Below are 21,553 nucleotides of genomic sequence, written 5' to 3' on the forward strand. Positions count from 1 at the left end.
GTCATACGGATGCGTTCAAAAAATTTAACTCTTGCCAAAAGGCTACGGGACGGTTCCTATCCGACAATTCCAGTGGAAGTTGGTGTTGCTATGGTACTGATAAACAAACATGAATTCATAACTTTTAATAAAATAAGTAATGATTTTATAACGATAAGTTGTCATGTCATTTTTTTATTTTCATGATTTTCTAACATTATAAGGGCAGTTAATACAATTAAAATGAATAAATAAATATCGTGCCCCCCGCTCTCGGACACACTCGGTCTCTCTCGCTCGAGTGCAGGGTTGTTGCAGCCCTATATACTACTATATCACATTTAGCTGACCTGACATGCACATTCAGATACAGACAATATCAGTCGTTCTAATCTCTCCGCCATTTTTGTTCTCCTCGCTTCCGAAGCTTTTCAGCGGTGTAGTACGACGTCCACTGGGGGAGTATTCGTATTATGGAGCTGATTTCAACTGCCAGTGTGAAGGCGGCGTAAAGATGAAGAACTGTCAGGCAGAAGGGTGGAAGGAATCCTCTGCCTTTTTTTATTTCTTATGTTTTTCTGTTATTCCTTTTTTAATTATCTCTCTTTCGCCTAACCCAAAAACCCTCACCGCATCTCTTTCCTGTGTACCACCGCATCTACGGATGTAAATTTGAATATGCAAATGAGGTAGGGCAGGTGTGTGAGAGCAAGGACAGAATCAGGTCAGCGTGAGCGCTGATCTTGAGTCTAGCTTCAGATGCCCCTCGTATGCAAGTCAAATGGCTTGTAGAACAAGGCCTCGGGAGGTCACTATGTCTGACATGTGTCTGAATCTCAAACACCCTCTCGAATATAACACCCTAAAGACTTTAGTGCTCACAGATGGCCTAAAGTCTATAATTCTCCTGCTGGACTCTTTAGTTTAAAAAGGCTGGTTATGTTCAGAATGCCAAACAACTATAGAACTCTACATAAATATTTTTTAATATTTAATTTCTGTATGGATGGACAAATTAACTTGCCCCAAATATAAAGTAACAGTTGTGCATCCTGAGTGCAATGCGTGAAATACTGTATCGCCACGCTGCAATTTGGTTTTCTTCCTTTTACTGATTCTTCAGTACATAAGTGATAGAACTGATTTAAAAAACTGTTTCTTTACAACAGAATTGGATATTATAAAAAAAAAAAGATATTTATCAATATAGAAGATTATATAGATATTTTTATTTTAAACAAAATATCTATTAATTTAGGTAATTAAGAATTCCAGTGTGATCAGGTCATAAAGGTACATGTAGTAACAGCGTAGTATACTATTTTAAATATAGATATATACTACTTTTTTGTGGACTGTATAATGTGCCTGTGATATCCTTGTGCTCCATTTTGAACATTGTCCACATGAAACATTTGAGCTTTTAACCATAAAAGAAAAAAAAATCATATTGTGGTATTAAAGTGGTACTAATGTTATATTAATTATAGCACTAACACCCATACAAGCTATAAAAGTAGAAGTAATGTTATATATTACCACTTGTTTTGTCAATGAAAATGAGAGAGATGGTAATAAAATAACTTAAGCACTGAAGAAGCATTGCTCATAATACTTACGACAGCCATCATCATTTAGTGCTTATTGAACATTGTGTAGTATGCATGAAAGTTGAGGCCTCAGTGATCCAGCAACACTGTACAGCTCGTTCAAACCTTTTAGAAGTGCATTAGACGATTACAGCAAAGTACTTGAGAAAAGAAGCTCGCTCATACAGCTTTCTCGCCTACCGTACTACATTCTCTAATGCAGAAAGTAAGGAGCTCTGCTTGCTCCTTTATTAGCCAGATCATTTATGCTTGAGATATATGACCTAAAAATAAAATTTATTCAACAGTTATTTACTCACATGTTGTTCTTAATCCATGTGCACAAAAACTATGTTCCAGACAATTTACAGTAAAAAAATAAAAATAAAATAAAAACATAGTATAAATAAATCACTATAAACATTGTCTATATGACATATGCAGCTCTTAAATATTCCACAGGTTGGACATCAATAACATCAAGTATAATGATATCCAACATTTTGAATATTAATTAAGCTATTTGCATAATGATTTGCATGAATGATTTTTTTGTGTGTGTGTGTGTTACGTATGTTTTAGAATTAATAATAAATAAATAAAAAGATTTCACACAAAGATATTATGTTTCTTGGAATATATGACAAACAAATCATATGAAACTACTTTTTTTAAGCTCTTTTAGTGCTTTATTTTGTAATTTTGGGAGCTTACACAGAGAACAAAAGCATACATTTTTAGATTGACATTAGTGTATGTAAATTTAGAAAGAACTATCCCTTTAAGATGAGGATATAAGTAAAACTGGATTATGGACCAATATGTGACAAGCATCTTCCTGGCCAAATAATAATTACTTTTATTTACTCTTTCAGATGGAGCTCCTGGTTTGCACAAGCTTGGACTGATATTCCTGCCACTTATTCTCACAGTGACTGTTGAACTGACGTGAATATCCTCGATTCAGCTGCACACAAATACGCCTCCTCTAGAGTCAGGCCCACACACACTCACACACTCACTCACACTACTTGCTTTCATCTGTGGGAGAACCTGAACCCCCGGCAGGGAGCGCACCACCCTTTTTGTGAAACACACACACACACAAAAAGATCCAGATGGAGATGATAATATAGCTGATTAAAAAAATAAGATTAAATGAAAATAACATGCTGAATATGAGAACAATCATTTCTATATTGTCTGCCCCACCACACAGACACTCAGTGTTTTTTTTTTTTTACTTGCCTGTCAATCAACAGAGACCTTGTCATTCGGGAAAGCTAAAAGGCTCTTAACAGAAATATCCTACGCTGGAGTGTGGAGAAAAGACATAAAGGAATTGTGAGTCACTGACAATGCTGACTGTCACTTCAGCTCCAACTAGCCGCCCTTGAGTTGCCTCCATTAGAATTAGGCTACTGCATACTGGCACAAACAGGACTTAAACACGCCCCCTTTTTAAGAACCACGCCATTTGTGTTTTTTGATCTCAGTATTTTTCCATTTACTTTTCTTGAATGGCTCTCGGCTGGAATGTAACAAAACAAACAAACAAAAAAAAAAAGAGACAATACTAAACGTCCTGTGACATTTTATTGCGAAGAAATGGAAGATCCTCTTTTTAAGTGTATTTTGTGTACATCCCTGTAAATAATGAAAAGTATATTACAGAGAAGAAAATGAAAAAATAATTAATAGAGGTTCGGGGTGGGGGGTGGTTGATGCAAGGGGGATATAGCAGATAATGGCTTTATTGCGTGAGTCTGGTCATCCCGTACTGAAATCCAACCCAGGCTTTTAGAAAAAGGTGAAATCAGTGGCCTTTCTACGATCTGATTTCATGTGTTCAGTATCTGTGACATCCGTGTGACTGTTTTCAACCGCAGGGGAAAGACGACAAGCTTTTCTCGGGGGTTGTTGGTGCATGTAACGTTCGAAGATGATTTCCCCTCCTCATCTGTTTGTTGCATATCTGTCCTTAAGTTTTTGTCGCATATCCAGTGACCTGCATTGTGTACAGTCCTTCTCTCTAATCTAACAGTTACTGCTAGGATCATGTTATCCACCATTATGACCCCTCCATACCAAAAGGACGTTTGAGAGAAGCCAAGTGTAAACAGGGTTGTTGCATTTGTTTCATACCACCTGTATTAAAAATGGAGATGATCAACTTAAAATGACTGCTGTGTGATTGTCCTTTTGATACTAGGCATCAAAATACATGCTCTAGCAGTTTTTTTCTTTTCTTCTGATACTATGTGGTGCTATAATGAAATAATAATCAATGTTGTGAGGTCTATGTCCATTTGTGAATGGTGAAAATCTCTATTACTGCGTTTCTCTGTTATATCAGGTTCAGGTTTAGTTGCAGTGGAGGGACATCACCCAGAATCATTGTTGTCTAAGGGCTCTCAGCAGGTGCATTGTGGATGACAGGACCTATTTATCAGGAAAGTACCCCAAGCACATTGAAACACCCCAACAGTAATATTAACCTATATACACTAGCTAATTTTGTTAGCCTGCATTTTAAATGGTCACACTTTATTTTAAGGTCCAATCCTCGCCACTATCAAACCATTGACTGTGACTTGCCTCAATAAACTCCTAATTTGCTACTTATTATTGATTAGCAAGGTAGCTGTTTAGTTCATTTTAGATATTGGGTAGGATTAAGTATGTAGAATATTGTCATGCAGAACATCTGTTTTATAAATACTAATAAACAGCCAATATGTTAACAATAGGCATGCTAATAATTAACTAATTAATAGTGAGAATTTGTCCCTATACTGTGTTACTTTTAAATGTACCTCTATGCAGCTTGGGAGCCCATTAAAAAAAATAATTCTGTTCTATTTTCATTCAAATATACAGAAATGTAGATACACTTTTATAATGGTATATGTGATTATGTCATATAAATATAGTGAGATACAAAGTCTTTTAAACCACTAAAAATATAATAGCTAATATAAAAAAAAAAATTATATCTTTAGTCAAAAAAATCAAGTTTAACCTGAAAATAAACTATAAGTAATTTATAATTTGTAATGAAAAAAAGCAACAATTGAAGCATGTTTACTAGTAGTCTCAGACTGTGGATTACACCGTATGTGATTCCACATTGGACGATGGAAGGACATGATGTAACACATGAAACCTGTTCTTGCCCTGTTCGATTAGCTCAGTTTGTGTGTTCTTTATGATTAAAGTTGTTGCTTACTGACAGTTTGTGTTCTTTGAACACACGGAAGAACTAGCGAACTGCAGCTTAGCACTCAATGGTCTTCTTTAGGTTTGTCCGCTACCACCCTGTCTCACTCTGGATGTCCTCATACAAAATAATCACTTTTTCTTTTTTTTTACATTCACATGAATTGCAACTTAAGCTTTTCACACCATGTATTAAAGGATTAAGTCTAAAGCCTAGATGGGAGATGTGGATCTATGGGCTTAATAAAATCAAGAAAATAGGCCCCTTGCCATTTTCAGGTCACATTTCACAGACTCAAAGGGAAAATGATGAGCAATTATGAACTGTTATATATATATATATATATATATATATATATATATATATATATATATATATATATATATATATATATATATATATATATATATATATATATATATATATATATATATACACGCACACACACACAGAGCCATGTTATAAACTGTCTATCTATTCTGCATGAAAACTCGTTCCCATGCTTTTTAAAATGTCTTCAGATTTCACCCTTGAATATACTTATTTAATGACTTTAATAATAAAGTGTGCTTGCAGATTTTGCCAGTGATCAGTAACCTGAAGTGTAGAAAACCTAATTATATCAGTGCCAAAATAGCCTGTTATCTTATCTAAAGGCAATAGTGGTGATTTACTTTGTTTGGATCCCCTGGAAAATTAAATGTAGTCTATAATGTCTCTAAATATGTTTAGCTTGCATTAGTTGTGCTGTATAGCAAAGGAAATAGCTCAATTGAGTGCTAAGTGATTTTTTTTTTTTTTTGGTATAGACCCTCTATAGCAAAGCTAAAGTCCATCTGGATTAGTTTGGTCTGACTTTAACTTGTTACTTTGACACTCACCATGAGTTTCAGTCTATTATGAATTTCGTAATTATTTTTCCACAGTATGTTTCCAAATACATTGTTTCTCCAAATCCAAACTCTTCACTTGACACATGTAAGGAGGGGCAGAGGGGTAGTAGACCTTTGTGACACATCTGTCAATTATTCAGGAGTAAGCATGCTTGCTGGTTTAGGTTTCCTCAGTGCAGCTATAAGACAGCTATCACATTGCAAAACAATGTCTGTGTCAAAAAAAGAAACCATTCAGCAAAGTGTTTATGGCTGTTCTGATAATTTTCTCTGATGGTAAGTCAATCAAATTACAGCTGTTAGCCTTACAAGGTTATGACATCTTACATTTAAAACAGTGTTCTTTTTTAAGGCTATGCAAATAATGCCTTTGGCAAATGCAAAGCTACCTCATATCATCTCTCAAAGCCTTGCTAATCAACAACAATGTTGTCATGCATTCATGGGAAAGAACTTTGATCCTCAGCATTTACTGTGCAAACAGCAGCATCCTGTTCATATAATCTTATGTTTGTAATTTATATAGTCTATCAGCCATTTCTCCGCCTCTTAAGTAAATTACTTTCACCATTCTCAACAGCTGTGTTTGCAATAGCCAGGGTATGTTAGCTGTTTTCATAGTTAAATAGACATCTCATCTCATCGATTAAAACAAAATAATCTGGCAGAAACACATAGTCATTTTTTCATTCGTAATGAAATGTGCATGTCTTGTTTTGTTTAGTAAGTTTGTGCTTTCTCTGCACTGGAAAAATGTCACCTGTGTGTAAGCTAATTTGCTACAAATCTTAGTTATATAGAAAATAAATATACGTCAATAAAATGTTAGTTCTTTGAGAAAACTAAAGGGTTATATAACCTCCAAATCCCTGGTGTCATGTGTTTTCATAGTGATCACCTGCACCAGGTGGAATGATACTGGTCCCCGCCCTCTGAGAACACAGGATGCAAATGCTCTTGTTGTACATATCAGGTTTTTAGTCATCCTGTGGGAGAAGAGACAGCTGACAGTGTGCTTCTGCTCGCAGATACTAAACTACAAACTACACAGGCTGGAATACGCTAGGGAAGAGGCTTCAAATAAAACCCAATGTCCAGTGTACCACTATAGATTTCGCTACAGAGATGCCACTTGCTGAATTGCTTGGAATGCACTTTGACATGCAGCTCCTAGGCAAACTGACTCTATCGGTGGCCACCATTATATTTGTCTCCTTGGTTTTCAGATTCTACAACTCCAGGGCACGAAACAGACGGCAGAGTCGTGAAAGCATTCAACAAAGGGATGTGCAAGCAACCCGAGGAAGCTACAGTGCCTGCAATACTGAGCAAGAACCACAGAGCAAAGCTGCAAAGGAGGAGTCTGACAGAGAAAATCATTTTCAAGAATCTTCAGAGAAACCCTTGCAAGAAAGCCTTAAAAATGCCAATTCTGCCTTGAAAAGGGGTCAGCCTGAAACTACGGGCTTGGACAGTTGTGTAAAGGAGGAACCTGCAGGTAAAGGCAACATAATTGAGGATATAATTGAGGCAAAGAGTGGAAAACCAAAGTTGACCTTACAACTTCCTGGTGTGACCGAAACAGGTCCAGGAATTCCAAGTGGTCGCCGATCCCCAGTTCTAATGAAGAAGCTAGAAGGTGCCACAGGTGTTGGCAGGCAGCTGAGGCAGGATGTTGGTCACCAGGGTATGTTCTCAAGTTTTCAGTCAAAGGCAGAAATCAAAGTAGAGAACGCTGACCTAATCTTGGATGGGCCAGGGAGTTGTAAAAAGGGCATCCATGGAAAGATCTATGAGTACTATGTGGAGTCCTCATCACATTTCATCTCAGATTTAAGCCCCACCCGGTCTGTCAGTCCAGTCTATGGTCAAAACGGAAATAGCACTTCACAATCATTGGATTTACCTGGCTTTAAAGACAGCTCCCGATCGCCAAGTCCACAACCGCCTAGTTTCATAATTAGAGATCTTGAAATTGCCCCACTAATTTCTAATGAGCCTCCCTCAACATTCAAACCAGAGACTGAGAGGTACATCAGGCAAGCAGTCATCCGTCAGGACAGCTATCTTACTGCTGCTAGTGACTCAGAGCTTCCAATCCCCTTGCCTACACAAAGGACTTTGACACCTCACAGCTGTTCTCCAGCACAACCCAATGACACCCCTTCAAGCCCATTAGACTCTGGTATAGCAAACCTGGAAATGCCAGAGGAACCTCAAGTCAAAACTGTTGCCGGAGCAAAATTCCTACACTTTCCAGAGAACATGGGGAATGCAGAACTCGAGAGTCTAGTAGGGAAGCTTGATTTAGGCAACTGCTTGGAGGCTTTAACACTTGCTAAAAAACACAGTCACACTGCCCTTCAGCAAGCTGCTCTCCGTGTCATGTCTGATAATTACCTTGAGGTCCTCAGAGACCCAAGCCTCTTTGGCTGGCTGAAAGCGGGGGAGCGTGATCATATCCAAACACAACGCATGAGAGGAAGGAAGTGGTTAGTGGTCGCAGATATGGATTCCCCGGATTGGAGTAGACGTCCGTCACAGTCTATGTATTTAGAGTCTGAATCAGTTAAGTCATCCAGTATTTACTACTACGATGATTATAAGGACACGTGGCACCTTCACACCCACATTCCCCAGGAAGTGTTATCTAAAGGTTGTGCCATGTGCACCATGGATAATTATCTATTTATCGCTGTGGGTTTCCAAGGCTCAAACCGTGAAGCGACCCCTTCAAAGAAAGTGTACTGTTACAACCCAGTGACTTCAATTTGGAGTGAAATAAGCCCCATGAATGAGGCAAGGCCTCACTGCAAACTCGTGGCACTGCAGGGCCATCTTTATGCCATTGGAGGTGAATGCCTATCAACAGTTGAGCGCTACGACCCCAGGACAAACCGATGGACCTTTGTGGCACCTCTTCCTAATGAGACATTCGCCGTAGCTCACAAGGCCACAGCCTGCAATGGTGAACTGTTTGTTGCAGGGGGCACGTTGAGATACACCCTCTTGCGCTATAATCCCAAGACCAACACATGGCGAGAGAGCATGACTGTGGGCAGTAAGGACAAGACCACAGAAATGGTGGCGGTGAAGAACTTCCTGTACCGTTTTGACGTCAGTCCCCTGGGCATCAGTGTGTATCGTTTTCACGCAGTGGCCCGACTATGGTACGAATGCTCTTCATTACGCCTCCCACATTGCACAGCCTTTCAGTGTGTGACTATGGACAATATTATCTACTGTGTGAGCCGTCAGTTTACCTTGAGGTTCCTTGCAGATGAGGTATCGCCGAGCTTTGTTGCACAGGATTTGAAAGTGCTATCTCCGGCTAAAGGTATTTTGTTTCCGTTCGTCCTTGTGCTTCCCGACAGAACCACTCAACAAACTTGTGTTTAAAAAAATGTCAGATCTTTCAAGTAAAAGGTTGTCTGGTCAGAACAAACACTCGAGACCTTATTATGCACATGTTCTAGGAATGTACCTTTTCTTAATTAGTGGCAATTGAGATTAAATATCAAGGCTATTACATCCAATTATTGTACAGCTAGATCACAATTACACAGCACTTACTGATAAATAAATCTGCTGAAAAAAGTGGATGCTATTTGTACGTTTAGGCCTTCAAACCACTCTGATGTCTAAATCAACCTTTAAATCCTGGAAACGTCTTGTGCAAGTGCTTAAAATGTTTCAGTAAATATACCATTTTTGAAAACACTGTGTGGATAATGTTAACCAATCAATACTGCGTGTAGAATAAAGCCGAACTGCAGTTGTAGATCTGGCATCATAAACAAAATATGAATTGCTGCCATTAGTACAGTTTATATATGCTCTCTAATTATACTCAAAGCTTTTTTTTCTTTCCTTTTTGCATATTTGGAGCTGTTTCTCTGCATATCACACAACTAATCTTACATGAAAGCAGCAGATTTTTATTTATATAAAATGCAAATCTATTTGTCATATATTTTGCAAAAAATATTTTTAAAAAGCATGACATTTCCACAAATTTTGTCATCTTGCTACAAGAATGCGATTCCTTTCAGGTCAGTGGTTCTACTAGTGAAGATTCTCTAATTTCTCCAAGCATTTTATTTTAACCCTGTGTGGTTCTTTGCAAAAACTATTTAACATCACATGAGCACTTTGGGGAGCCCAGCAGAAACATTTCTTCACTTTGTGTATTCCATTAAACAATATAGAGAGAACTAATGACTTAATGGGGGTAAGGATATAAGAATCTAATGTTTTTTTTCTCTTCATGTAACTTTTCTCTCTATCTTCTGGAGAACATGGAATAAAATTCTCATCTATTATAAGTGAGTCTTGGTTCTTGTGTTAGACTTTAATATATAATGAGTTCTGACAAAATGTGTGTTTGCAGCAAGAGGCGTTTGTGTGACCAGGATCTTAATTAAAAGCAAAACAATCACATAATCAATTTATGTTAATGAAAGTATACAATCACCGTGACAATCGCTTATGCATATGCGATCAAAGAAAACAGGCAATGCAGAGGAGTGTGTGCTGTGATGCAATTCCCTGGAATGTATCATTTATCTCCATGTGTAACTCTAGCACCATCATGTGGGGGAGATCTTGAGGTCTGATGGAATCTCAAAAGAACTAATTCAGCACACAAAAAGTCAGTGACACAAGTGCAAAAAGACACAGAGCTGGAATGTTCCAAAGGCTAACAGAGGAACACAGTGGGATAAAATCTACACGGCAGGAGAGGTGTGAACAGATGGTTATATGTAAAATATAGTGCCCAATTCCTTGTAATTAAACACTTTGATTCAACATAATTAAACACATAATGGGATGGGAGTTATGAAAGTCCCATTAAAGTATGCCAATGAATGACTCGGCTATCTGAACTAGCACCGTGTTTTAAATGAACTGTTGATTCAATGCTATTTTAGTGCAATGTACATGACATATCAAAAAAATGTTTTTTTTTTTGAAAACACTGTTTTTCTCTCACTCACTAATGTGACCTGCAGATAAACACCAACTTGTAGTAAACATGGAAAGAACACAGGCTGACTGATGGATTTACCTGTAAAGCTCAAATATTTATAGACTATTATTATTTCAGTGGGGTTTAAAAGTTTTAGACCGTGTGAAGTCAGAAGAGCTCTAATCATGCTGGACAACATGATCATCAGGTTTTACACACTGGAGTTCATGCAGCTCAAGTACTGCTGTCAGTTGCTGCTTTTCCCTTTAAATAAATTGCTGATAATATGATATAATATAAAACTAATGCATTAAATGGTAAAAGTATTTGGACTAGTGATATTAGACTTTTTGACAACATTGCAGTGTATATATTTTATTTGACTTTCTGCAAACACAGTGGACTGCTCCTGTTCCTTTTGTTTTATGTGCTATTGATCAGTAAAACAAGGTATGCCAAGCCCTCTCCCCAGGCTGAGGCCAGTATGTGTGGTACTGGAGGGCTGAAGGTGTTGAAACAAGGGGCAGGGGTCACAGCAAGCTAGCTGGATTAGTGGAGACCTGCCTGCAGGGTCTGTGTTTCAGTGCCAGGTTCTCGTTGCTGTGCTTGGCAGGGTGCTGACTGCTGGAGAAGCGCTTGGGCATGCTGACGTGACGAGAATAACAGAAGGCACTGATGGGGTGCAGAGGGTATGAAGCCCTATACTCACTAAGTGTGGGCACAACTGCCCGCTGTTGTTCCATACGAGCCCACAAGGATTCTGCCAAGCCGAAATTAGTAGGAGGGCCTGCGTGTACGAAACAGAGGGAGGCAGAGAAAGAGGAACAATGAGAGACATCACAAAAGGAACATGTTCAAATAGACGGTGTGGAGTTTCTGTGCCACTAGCATTGCAACAGTAAAGAGCAATACTGATAAGACCGCAGAGGGAACTGGGTTATTATCATTAACAAAAACTATTAACACATTTTTGTTAGTTTTAAATAAAGCTGTAAATATTATATGAAAAAATATAAATGAAGATTAGAAAACTAAAAATTGTGCTGAAGCTCTATAATTACTAGAATGAATTATAAATATAAATAAAACTATAAAAGAACACCAAAATCAGCCTATGAATGGCTTACTTGTAATATTTTTACACTAGAAAAAAATGTATTAGCATTAAATGAAGTTAACTCAAAAAACTGAGCTGTTAATTACTAAAACTGTTTCAAACCTACATCTTAAACTTGACCAATTTGATTCATTAACGAATCACACAGAACATTTTTGTGAAGTAACTGAATCATTAGATTTATTCATTTGATTAAAAAAAAAACTACCTCTGATTAAAAAATATCTGTTTATCAATCAGGCATTGCTACATTTCTAATAAGCTTGCATGAGAACAGAGGCCGTTTTGAGTAATTTACCATGTTTTCCTCATACAAAGCTATGATATGAATCGTAAGAATTATTAATTTCTTTGTCTTTTTTATCATAAAACAGAAATTAAATCATATTGGTATTGAACAATATGACAGTGAGCAAATTATGACAATTTTAATTTTTGAGTGAACTATTCATTTAAATCACCCACCGGCAAAAAACAGACAACAATTTCTCATTCACGTTTGCTGCAGTCATTTTCTGGCTATGCTCAAATAAAATAATAAATAAAGACACTTTTTATGGACAATAAAAGCCAATGTGTTCATATAACTGATATCCATAATTATTTACAGGGATGTTCTCCATCATTAATAAATGCAGACTTAATTGCGTTAAAACCCATCTGGAGTCAAGGGAATGCTTAATACCTTGGATTGGGTGATCTGACCTCTCTGGGACCCCAGTCAGTTTGAAAGAGTTCCAGGAGTGCAGTGCGGGCAGAGAGGAGGCCTGCCGCCCGTACGAATCATCATAGAGTGTCACCAGACAGTGGGAGGAGGGGACGTCATGATGAGAAAATAACTGCCTTAAGGGAAGACCCTAAAGCATGGATTAAACCCACAGACATGGTTTATCAGACCAGGGAAGGACAGAATGGATCATTCACATTGCACAACTGAACATACATGGCTTATAATATGGCTTGATAGTTTTTTATATATATATATATATATATATATATATATATATATATATATATATATATATATATATATATATATATATAAACAGAGCGTGTAAGAGGCAAAAACTTTTGTTGGTGACAGAGCTTGTTTTTTTCTGCAATAATCCAAATGTCTATGGAAAACCCCCTTTTTTTTGAGGGAACCAGAGTGATGCTAACTTCCAGGTTGGCCTAGAAAAATACACTGCAGCTCTCTATTATACTATACATGAAAGTCACCAAATAAAAAAGATATATATTTTATTATTATTATTATCTTTTTTCTTTTTTGTGAGAAATTGTTTTCAATAGTTAGAACCCATATATTATTTTTAAAAATAGCCTCCAAATTAAATACTGTGCCAATATTACAGTAATATGTATTAATGTTAATAAGTATTGTTTTGTTTTTTGTTTGTTTTTTTATAAGTCCACATTTTCTCTACAATCAATAAAGCAGATCTAAAATACAACACTATACCGTATTTTCCGGACTATAAGTCTGGTCCAGCGACTTATAGTCAGGTGCGACTTATTTATCAAAATTAATTTGACATGAACCAGGAGAAATGAACCAAGAGAAAACATTACCGTCTACAGCCGCCAGAGGGCGCTCTATGTAAATGCTCTGTAAATGGTAATGTTTTCTCTTGGTTCTTGGTTCTAAATAAATGCGACTTATAGTCCGAAAAATACAGTATATATTAGCATGCTAAGAATTGTTTCCCTCAATTCCCACTGTTTTTGCAACTTAGTTTAAAAGTCAAAACTCATTTTCATTTTTAAATACTTGAAGAGATTAGAAAACAATGAAGTATTGTTTTGACAATTGACAAAGTAGGCCTATTGACAAATATTCTTTTATTAGTTTTACAATGAAAGATCAGCACTCCAAGAAGATGCATAAGGAGTTTAATAACATGTTTCACATCTATGTATGCCTGTCGTCCATTATCAAAACCTAACATGATTTGCTCACTGGTGTGTTTGATGTTCGGTAAATGATGCATGAATTGATGAGTGTGTCCCAAACCTCTGAGCTGCGAAGAGGCCTTTTGCACATGACAACATTGGGCCTGTGTGACCTGTGGGGCGTGTAGTCCACCCTGTAGCTGCTGTTCGCTGTCTTGCAATCCCTAGTGAACTGTCTCACCACACACACACACATATAAGAAAGACAGAAACACTCAGCAAACAAATGCCATGCTCAGCAGAGCTTGCGGTCCATTATTGATCGCAGATGTTCTCTCTCAGGTCTGTTTCTGACTAGGGGACTGCAGAATGACTTGCATCAATCCCATTTGTCTTCCTCCAGTCTGTGCTGACCTCGCTGATCAGCAGTGATAATCACTTTTGCATAGAACTGCTCTCCGTTCAGGGTATAAACAAGTACTTAAGCAGTGCGTTAATTACTCAAAACAAGAGCCATTAGGAACTGTGCCTAAATAATAATCACCAATATATGTTAGAAGCTAAAAACACATTTTTAATGCAATATTGAAATAAATCAGCAACTCTGAATTCAATATTGTTGGATATTGTTGAAATATTCACAACATTATTAAAAAAGTAAATACCATGGTTTATATGTCGATCGGTTGTGTGTGAATTTTGTTTCAAAATCAATCAGTAATATTTGTGAAATAAAAAACATTTTTACATTTACATTTATTCATTTAGCAGAAGCTTTTACCAAAGCGATCTATAATACTGATCTATAATAGTGGTTTTAAGCCGATTCCTGAAGACACTTTTCTGTCGAAATCACAACAAACCAAATCATAAAACAACTTTTGTTATGCGAAATCACGAAAAAAAAGTAAAGTCGTGATAACGCTAAAACAACTTTGATGTCGAGATCACAAGTCTAGAAATCCACACAACTCGATTATTTTTGTGAATTCAAAATAAGGCTACATTTATACTGATATAGTCACACATATACCTACATGTAATCTCTCCTCCGCCCAGTTACCAATGAGTACTTTGTCGCTGTATTTGCCAAGTTGACTCATCCTTAAAGCAGCAGAGCAGTTTACGCAGGTGATCGTCTAGAGCTCTGTTTCCATGGATACACCAAAACGGAAGTGAGCATCGCCTTTTTGCAAGTAAATAATCATTATTATTATTGTTGTTCGTTGTTGTTGTTGTTATTCAAATGCTGTCTAGATGATGGTGAAGTGGGTCCGGAAGAGCTCTAATGTTCTGAAGTCCTCACAGTCTGTCTCACTAGCTGTGCAATATTTTTTTACTGACAGACGACGTTTTTCCTAATTTATCCACGGTCAGTTTAACATTCCTTACGAGCCTGCATTGAGTCCCAACGAAAATGAACCATGGTTTTACCAAAAAAAAAAAAAAAAAAATTGGTTAGGGTACATGGGGGTGATATTGATATTTACTTCATTTAAACCACAACGTGGGGTAGCACTTTCCAATACTTTCTTCAAGATGCACATGTATTTTTGTTCGATCCTTGACCCGAAAAGTTGACACGAATTTATATGCTTACTTGATCTATATATTAATGTTGTAGATTTAAGCAGCAAATTAAAATCGTTAAAATGAATGTATATATTTCGAGACACATTTCTTCTTTATGATTTTCAGTTTTAAGATAATTAAAGCAACTGTTTTTAAATATAGACGAAATAATATATATATATATATATATATATATATATATATATATATATATATATATATATATATATATATGTGTGTGTGTGTGTGTGTGTGTGTGTGTGTGTGTGTGTGTGTGTGTGTGTTGGGACTAAAGGCGCACAGTAATTTACATGATAATTAATAGATGGCTGACTATTTCCTTTATTTTTTTTTACATGGTTAGATTAAGATAGTAAATAGCATATTATGTTGGTTGTCCATTTTAGAGATAATCATCATGCTTAGAACGAAACCATCATATTTAAAAATATGAAATTAATCATATCATATAATAAAATATAATTTGTTGTTACTACTGTAAATATTTATACAATTATTATTGGATCTCCTTCAGTACTTTCTGAATCTTTACTTGTGAAAAGTTTACTTATTAAATATATTTGTATATATATTAACATTTTAATGAAAGTATACTTACTGAAATAAAATTATTTTATTTTTCAAAATAAGCAGAAAATTGTAAATATATATATATATATATATATATATATATATATATATATATATATATATATATATATATATATATATATATACAGTATATATATTTATTTTTAGCTGATATTTGTATCAACAACGTGTGCCTTTTACTCCATGCTGGTGAGCCTTTACACAAAATAAATAACTTGACTGATTTATTTTCACAGTAAATCTGTTGCTCCATTAATGTTCAATACAATGTATATATTTTTCTGCAATAATAAATTTTAGGCACAGTGAATGGCACATTTCTTCTTAAGGTGGGCCTTTAGCGCCATTGTACTAGTTAAACCATGCATGGTAACCACAAATTAACCATGGTTTTGCTACATTAACTAGTTTAACAATGTATTTGTAGTAAAACTGTGGTTATACAAATGGTTATCAATATGCCAAAAAATCAACAACAACGGAAAAAAAAACCACATGGTTACTAATATGATTCGTAATGTAGTTTTTAACCACGAATTCCACTATAAAACTTGTTTATTAAAAAAAAATAGTCAAAAGTCAAATTAATATGAACAGATTGGTTTAATAAAGCATTAACAATCAGCTCACAGCAGGTCTGTCTTTAAAGATTTGTCAATTATTGTTAAAAATCCATTTAAAATAGTGGAGGTTTTAATTCTTTAACCCGAATATTACCCTCTATGAGAGCAGCTGCAAGAAAGAAGGTTCATCAGATTCCTTTAAATTCACCATGCAAATGACTAACACACTCAATGATAATAATTAGCACCAAAGGAAAGACTGCAGTCTCCTACAAATGAGGCTGTACAAGGGAAGTGCGATGTGGGAGGAATTTTAAGTGTCACACACTGGAATATCAATCATGATTCAACTGACAAATTGAGCATTGTTTGTACATTACAAACACAGTTTAACACATCAGTCAAAACAATCAAATTCATATATATATATATATATATATATATATATATATATATATATATATATATATATATAATAATCTTTCTTGCTATTATTCGCAGAATATTGCTGAATGACAATGATTCTTTAAGGAGAAAATCAGTAAAGATCTTTTTTTAGCAGCCTCATTTCTAGAATTATTTTTCTATTCTTTTTTTCCTATAGGTACTTTTAACATATTTAATAAGCCATGAAACAAACCAACCAGCTACGAGGTGAATCACAACATTACAAACCTTGACTTTTTTTATGCAAAAACAAAAAGTATTTGAAAATTATACAAAAAAGAACTACAATCCCATGATGCATTGTGAATTATAGACTATGATTTAAAGATGTTGTTCAACGAAGTTCAACGTATTATGAATAACTTTAACTTAGAGTTTAGATCATCTGTTGAGAAGAAACTCTAAATTCATTTAATCAATTGAAATTCAAACATTCTATCAAATTCCTCAATTTTGTAGAATTATCATTCTTGCTTTACCTGGTTGCCAGTCTCTGTATTTTTTGGCAAATCTTTAACAACCTTATAACTCTTCTTTAAAACAAATGGGAAAGTGATCGGATTGCTATATTTCTTACAGGCTATGTTCCAAGCCATTCTGACAAATCTTCTGACTTCTCAGTCAGAGAGTCCTTATATATCTTACAATGCTGTCCATACCCCTTTGAGAAGATTGAAATGTCAACCAGCCCTGGTTGAAGAAACTGATGATCCCGTGGAAGCCATCAGATAGATGCTCCCACGTGACTTCCACTCCTGCATCCTTCAGTCGCTTGCGGAACAGAATGCCATCATCCCTCAGCACATCGAACTCACAGGTCAAGATGAAGGTGGGTGGCGCAAGGCGAATAACATCATCCTCGGCTAGTAAAGGGGAGATCTCTGGATCCAGCCCTTGTTTGATGATGTGATAGACATCACGGTCATGGCTTGGAATAACCTGCGGACTTCTTGCTCCTTTTCTAAACTGAGGTGGAAGATTATCTGGATCCAGCCATTTCTTAAAGCGAAGTTTTAGCTCGACAGGAACATGCTTGCCTTCCAGAATCTGCTGGCTCACAGAAGTATTCCCATTGAGGTACTGTAAGAAATAGAACGCCGCTCTGCCTCTGAACAATATGGGCACAGAGTGGTTCTGCTGGTATGAGGGCAGGTGGAAATCTGCCATCTGTAGTGCTGGGTAGATGAGAACCTGGGCACAGGGAGATGGCAGATGACAATCCGGTGTCTTTGACAATCTCTGGCAGAGAGCGGCTGCCAGGTTCGCCCCTGCACTGTCCCCACCAACTGCCACCCTGTGAGGGTCCACCTCGAAATCGGTTGCCGCTGTTGACAGGAAATGGCGAGTCACGACCTCACAGTCGTCCAGGTGGGCAGGGTACCTGTGCTCGGGGGCCAGACGGTAACTAAACATGGCAAACAGGAGGGAAAATTAAACCAGCCAAAACTGAACTTGATTTATAAAAAAAATGAGTATGCTGAAAGTCAGCTAACCCAACAGATACAACTATGGTGTCACTCTCCAGAGATATATACTGACAAACTTCATCGTAATCATCTGTGAAAGAACAAAACATGAACATTTTTTTAAATTATCAATACAAAAGTATTGCAACAGTTTCTTTGAGTTTACATTACCAATGCAGCCAAACATCCATCCACCACCATGAAAGTACACCAGGCCCCTTTTTTTCTCTCCCGAGGCAGTTTTAGGCTCATACACCCTCACTGGAACTCCACTGAAGATTAAGTCCTTAATACGAAGGCCGGGGGACACTGGCTTTTTGCTGGCCATGATAAAGCATCTGCAGCATCGTATAAAGTTAATCTGATGGCACAGCCCCAATCGCCCCAAAATTTGTCCCTAAAAGTGGTTTCAATAGAAAAAAAAAAAAAAAACTTGTTACCAATGATTGGCCAATTTATAATACTCACCGTGCCATTAAATGTGCCACTCAGGGGTAACAAAGTCCACTCTGCCATTTGAATTATTTACTCATATTCCGAGATAAGAGGAACAGCTCATATCTCTTTATCATGCCTTGGAATGAATATCAAGGTAGTGGCTACAGAACAACACTCTATTAAACTCGCTATACTCAGTTTTAATACATTATACATCACTGAAGAGTTATTAAATTACTGAGGTGGACTTTGTATTGAGCACTGTTGTGTTATTAAACAATCCTTTGTGCTTAAACATTCAGAATATAAAACAGAATCACAGTACAATTTCCAGAGGTGGACAAAGTACACAAATCCATTACTTGAGAGTAAAACTGCATATAGTGCTGATCAAATATCACTCTATTACAAGTTAAAGTTGTAAAGATTTTTACTTTACACAGAATTTTACTTATAAAATACTTGCTTTTAAATGTTCTCAAGTACTAAAAGTAAATTTCCTTGTTTTATGTCAACGGACTGTTTTATTATTGTCCTAATTATTGTTGTATGTTGCAATACCTTATGCTTCTGAAGCTACTACTGAATACACTGACTAGCCTGTATTATCTTTTGAATAAAGAGCTTTTAGAATGTTAAAAACCTATAAAAGTGAAACAAGTGAGTTGATTTAAAAAAAAAAAAACACAAAAGCCGATTGGTAGTGATCTCACACAGCTCCCGCAGTGTGTGTGGTGTTTGCACAACTATGTAGCCGTTCATCCACATTTGAACCAAGTAAAAGTTATAGATTTCCAGAAAAAAATTATACTCAAGTAAATTACAGATTCGCAAAAAGTGTACTTAAGTACAATACTCAAGTAAGTGTACTTCATTACTGTCCACCTCTGACCATTTCACTGGATATTCTCATTTTCAGTGGATCATGTGAAAACCCTTTGAAATATTAGACATATATGGCTAAGCTTTACTCTTTTTTTTAGTCTGAAGTAGAAATGAGAATTGAGCAGGAAATCAACCAAGATGATTGAATTTGCCAGTGAACACAACACAAAATGCATGAACACTCACCACAACACTTATACCCACATAAACGCAATGAATCATGCGTAGTTTCCCAGGATTAGCGACTCCAGGAGGGATATTTAAATTTCTCAGCTCTAAATACACTGGGGCAACTACCAATAAACAACAAGCAGCAAAAAAAGCTGCACATACAAAGAGCAGAATTGCAATTCCAGTGTGCATGGCTGCTCCAGCGTGCTGCATGCACAGCAAAAAGTGTACAAAATACATGTTCCCTCCCCTTTCTAGTGGAGGTACAAGGTCAAGTAGTGCCAGGGTTGCCAAGTCCCCACAAGTTTCATTCAAGTTTCAAGTTGATTTTTACAGTGTCATCAGAAACAAGGTAACTGTGAGTAACAGCCCTAGTAAAAACATTATTGAAATGCACACATTTATACAATAAGTAAATGTAATGTCTGACCAGAGTATACTATATGAAATCTTCCAACCCTGACTAATACCCACTGGATAGGTTCTAACTAACCAGATAACACATAAACTAATTAGTAATATCAACAATGCACATGAAATTATGCTGGCTGAATGTTTACATAAGAGATAATTGATGGTGGCACGGCTTTAGAGAAGACAAAACACTGCTTATTCATCAACTGTAAACTCAGTTCCTTTAATCCTATTACTATGCAAATACACGTGATACAACTATCTCCTATGACTAGCAATGTTTGCGCTATGGCCACCACTGATAATTATTCAGTGAACTTTCACTTTTGATCTATAGATGGCAGTAACACTCTAACAGAAAAGAGAAAGCCTTTTTGTCCAGCATCACCATGCTGTTATATTTCTACAGCAAAATGTGCAAAATAAAATAAAACCCTTACAATCATATAAAAACACAGAATAATGTTTCTACAGTATAGTGCAATATCGTAAATCTGTATTTTTGGGCCTGTTTTTGATCAACAGATTGAGAAATGGACAAATTTAAATTAAACATGCTATTTCTCCCCACCACACAACCATTAAGCCTTCTCTGAAGGTTGCTGGGCCATTACTAAGAGGCACATCATAGCACAAAGCAGTCTTTGTGAGGCTGAATTTTGACCCAGTCCGGTCTGAGCAGCCCTCCATTCAGCTTTTAAGCAGTAGAAGCAGGGGCTAGGCCAAAAATCACAGTCTGGAATCTCCACAACGGCTCCTGGGTTTACTGCATGAGTTTAAGAGCCATTTACAAAGGTCTCCATGTTCTGGAAGTGCACTGGTCTACAGGAATCCTTCTGTTACCCGTGACATTAACTTGGAACTTGATTTTATCCTTTATTCACACCGTACACATTTTGTTGGTTGTTGTTGTTTACTTGTAGTTTAGGATGATTGTGCATAGGTGTGTGGTCAAACTGTAAATGCAAAACAGTTCACAATTAATATTTAGCAATGTTTCACATATCACACGTTTGTTAGGCATTATCACATGTGCTACAATATGGATATCTGGAAAAATCTCCCTTGTCACAGACTTACGATAAACTTTGCTTACTAACTAAATACAACATTGCACAAATATTTCCACAAGTAACATAATAAACAACATATGTCTACACAAACAGAAAACACAAGTGTATAATATTAATCGTTTAGGTGCTAATCGCAAATAGCTACATAGCAATATCAATAACCTCAGAGTACATAAACAACAGAAACATTACTCACCAAGCTGGAAATATGTAGTTTAAATCATACTTTCATGTGAAATCGTTAGAAGTTCA

At 36.4% G+C, this 21,553-nt stretch overlaps 3 protein-coding genes across 4 annotated transcripts; 1 reads left to right on the forward strand and 2 right to left on the reverse strand.

Annotated features, from left to right (window-relative positions):
- The first annotated feature begins 6,651 nt into the window (after positions 1-6,651).
- LOC113080801 (kelch domain-containing protein 7A-like) lies at positions 6,652-9,990 on the forward strand. Its single transcript, XM_026252852.1, has one exon. It carries the CDS (start codon positions 6,807-6,809, stop codon positions 9,078-9,080), a length of 2,274 nt encoding a protein of 757 aa, XP_026108637.1. The 5' UTR covers positions 6,652-6,806; the 3' UTR covers positions 9,081-9,990.
- A 1,012-nt stretch (positions 9,991-11,002) lies between these two features.
- On the reverse strand, positions 11,003-14,909 carry LOC113080798 (uncharacterized protein C1orf158-like). The gene is made up of 4 exons (XM_026252848.1): positions 14,698-14,909; positions 13,782-13,892; positions 12,453-12,624; positions 11,003-11,437 (listed from the first exon to the last, which is right to left on the reverse strand). Exons 1-4 carry the CDS (start codon positions 14,761-14,763, stop codon positions 11,181-11,183), a joined length of 606 nt encoding a protein of 201 aa, XP_026108633.1. The 5' UTR covers positions 14,764-14,909; the 3' UTR covers positions 11,003-11,180.
- A 1,994-nt stretch (positions 14,910-16,903) lies between these two features.
- Positions 16,904-20,032, reverse strand: LOC113080799 (arylacetamide deacetylase-like 3). 2 transcript variants are annotated; one of them, XM_026252849.1, is made up of 4 exons: positions 19,830-20,032; positions 18,492-18,717; positions 18,348-18,411; positions 16,904-18,259 (listed from the first exon to the last, which is right to left on the reverse strand). In XM_026252849.1, exons 1-4 carry the CDS (start codon positions 20,025-20,027, stop codon positions 17,476-17,478), a joined length of 1,272 nt encoding a protein of 423 aa, XP_026108634.1. In that variant the 5' UTR covers positions 20,028-20,032; the 3' UTR covers positions 16,904-17,475. The 2 variants fall into 2 exon arrangements, with proteins under 2 accessions (XP_026108634.1, XP_026108635.1); XM_026252850.1 differs by lacking the exon at positions 19,830-20,032 and adding an exon at positions 18,789-19,095 and having other exon boundaries at positions 18,492-18,658.
- Between the last annotated feature and the right edge of the window lie 1,521 nt (positions 20,033-21,553).

This window comes from Carassius auratus, unplaced genomic scaffold, assembly GCF_003368295.1.
Source record: "Carassius auratus strain Wakin unplaced genomic scaffold, ASM336829v1 scaf_tig00032050, whole genome shotgun sequence".
NCBI lineage: Eukaryota > Metazoa > Chordata > Actinopteri > Cypriniformes > Cyprinidae > Carassius > Carassius auratus.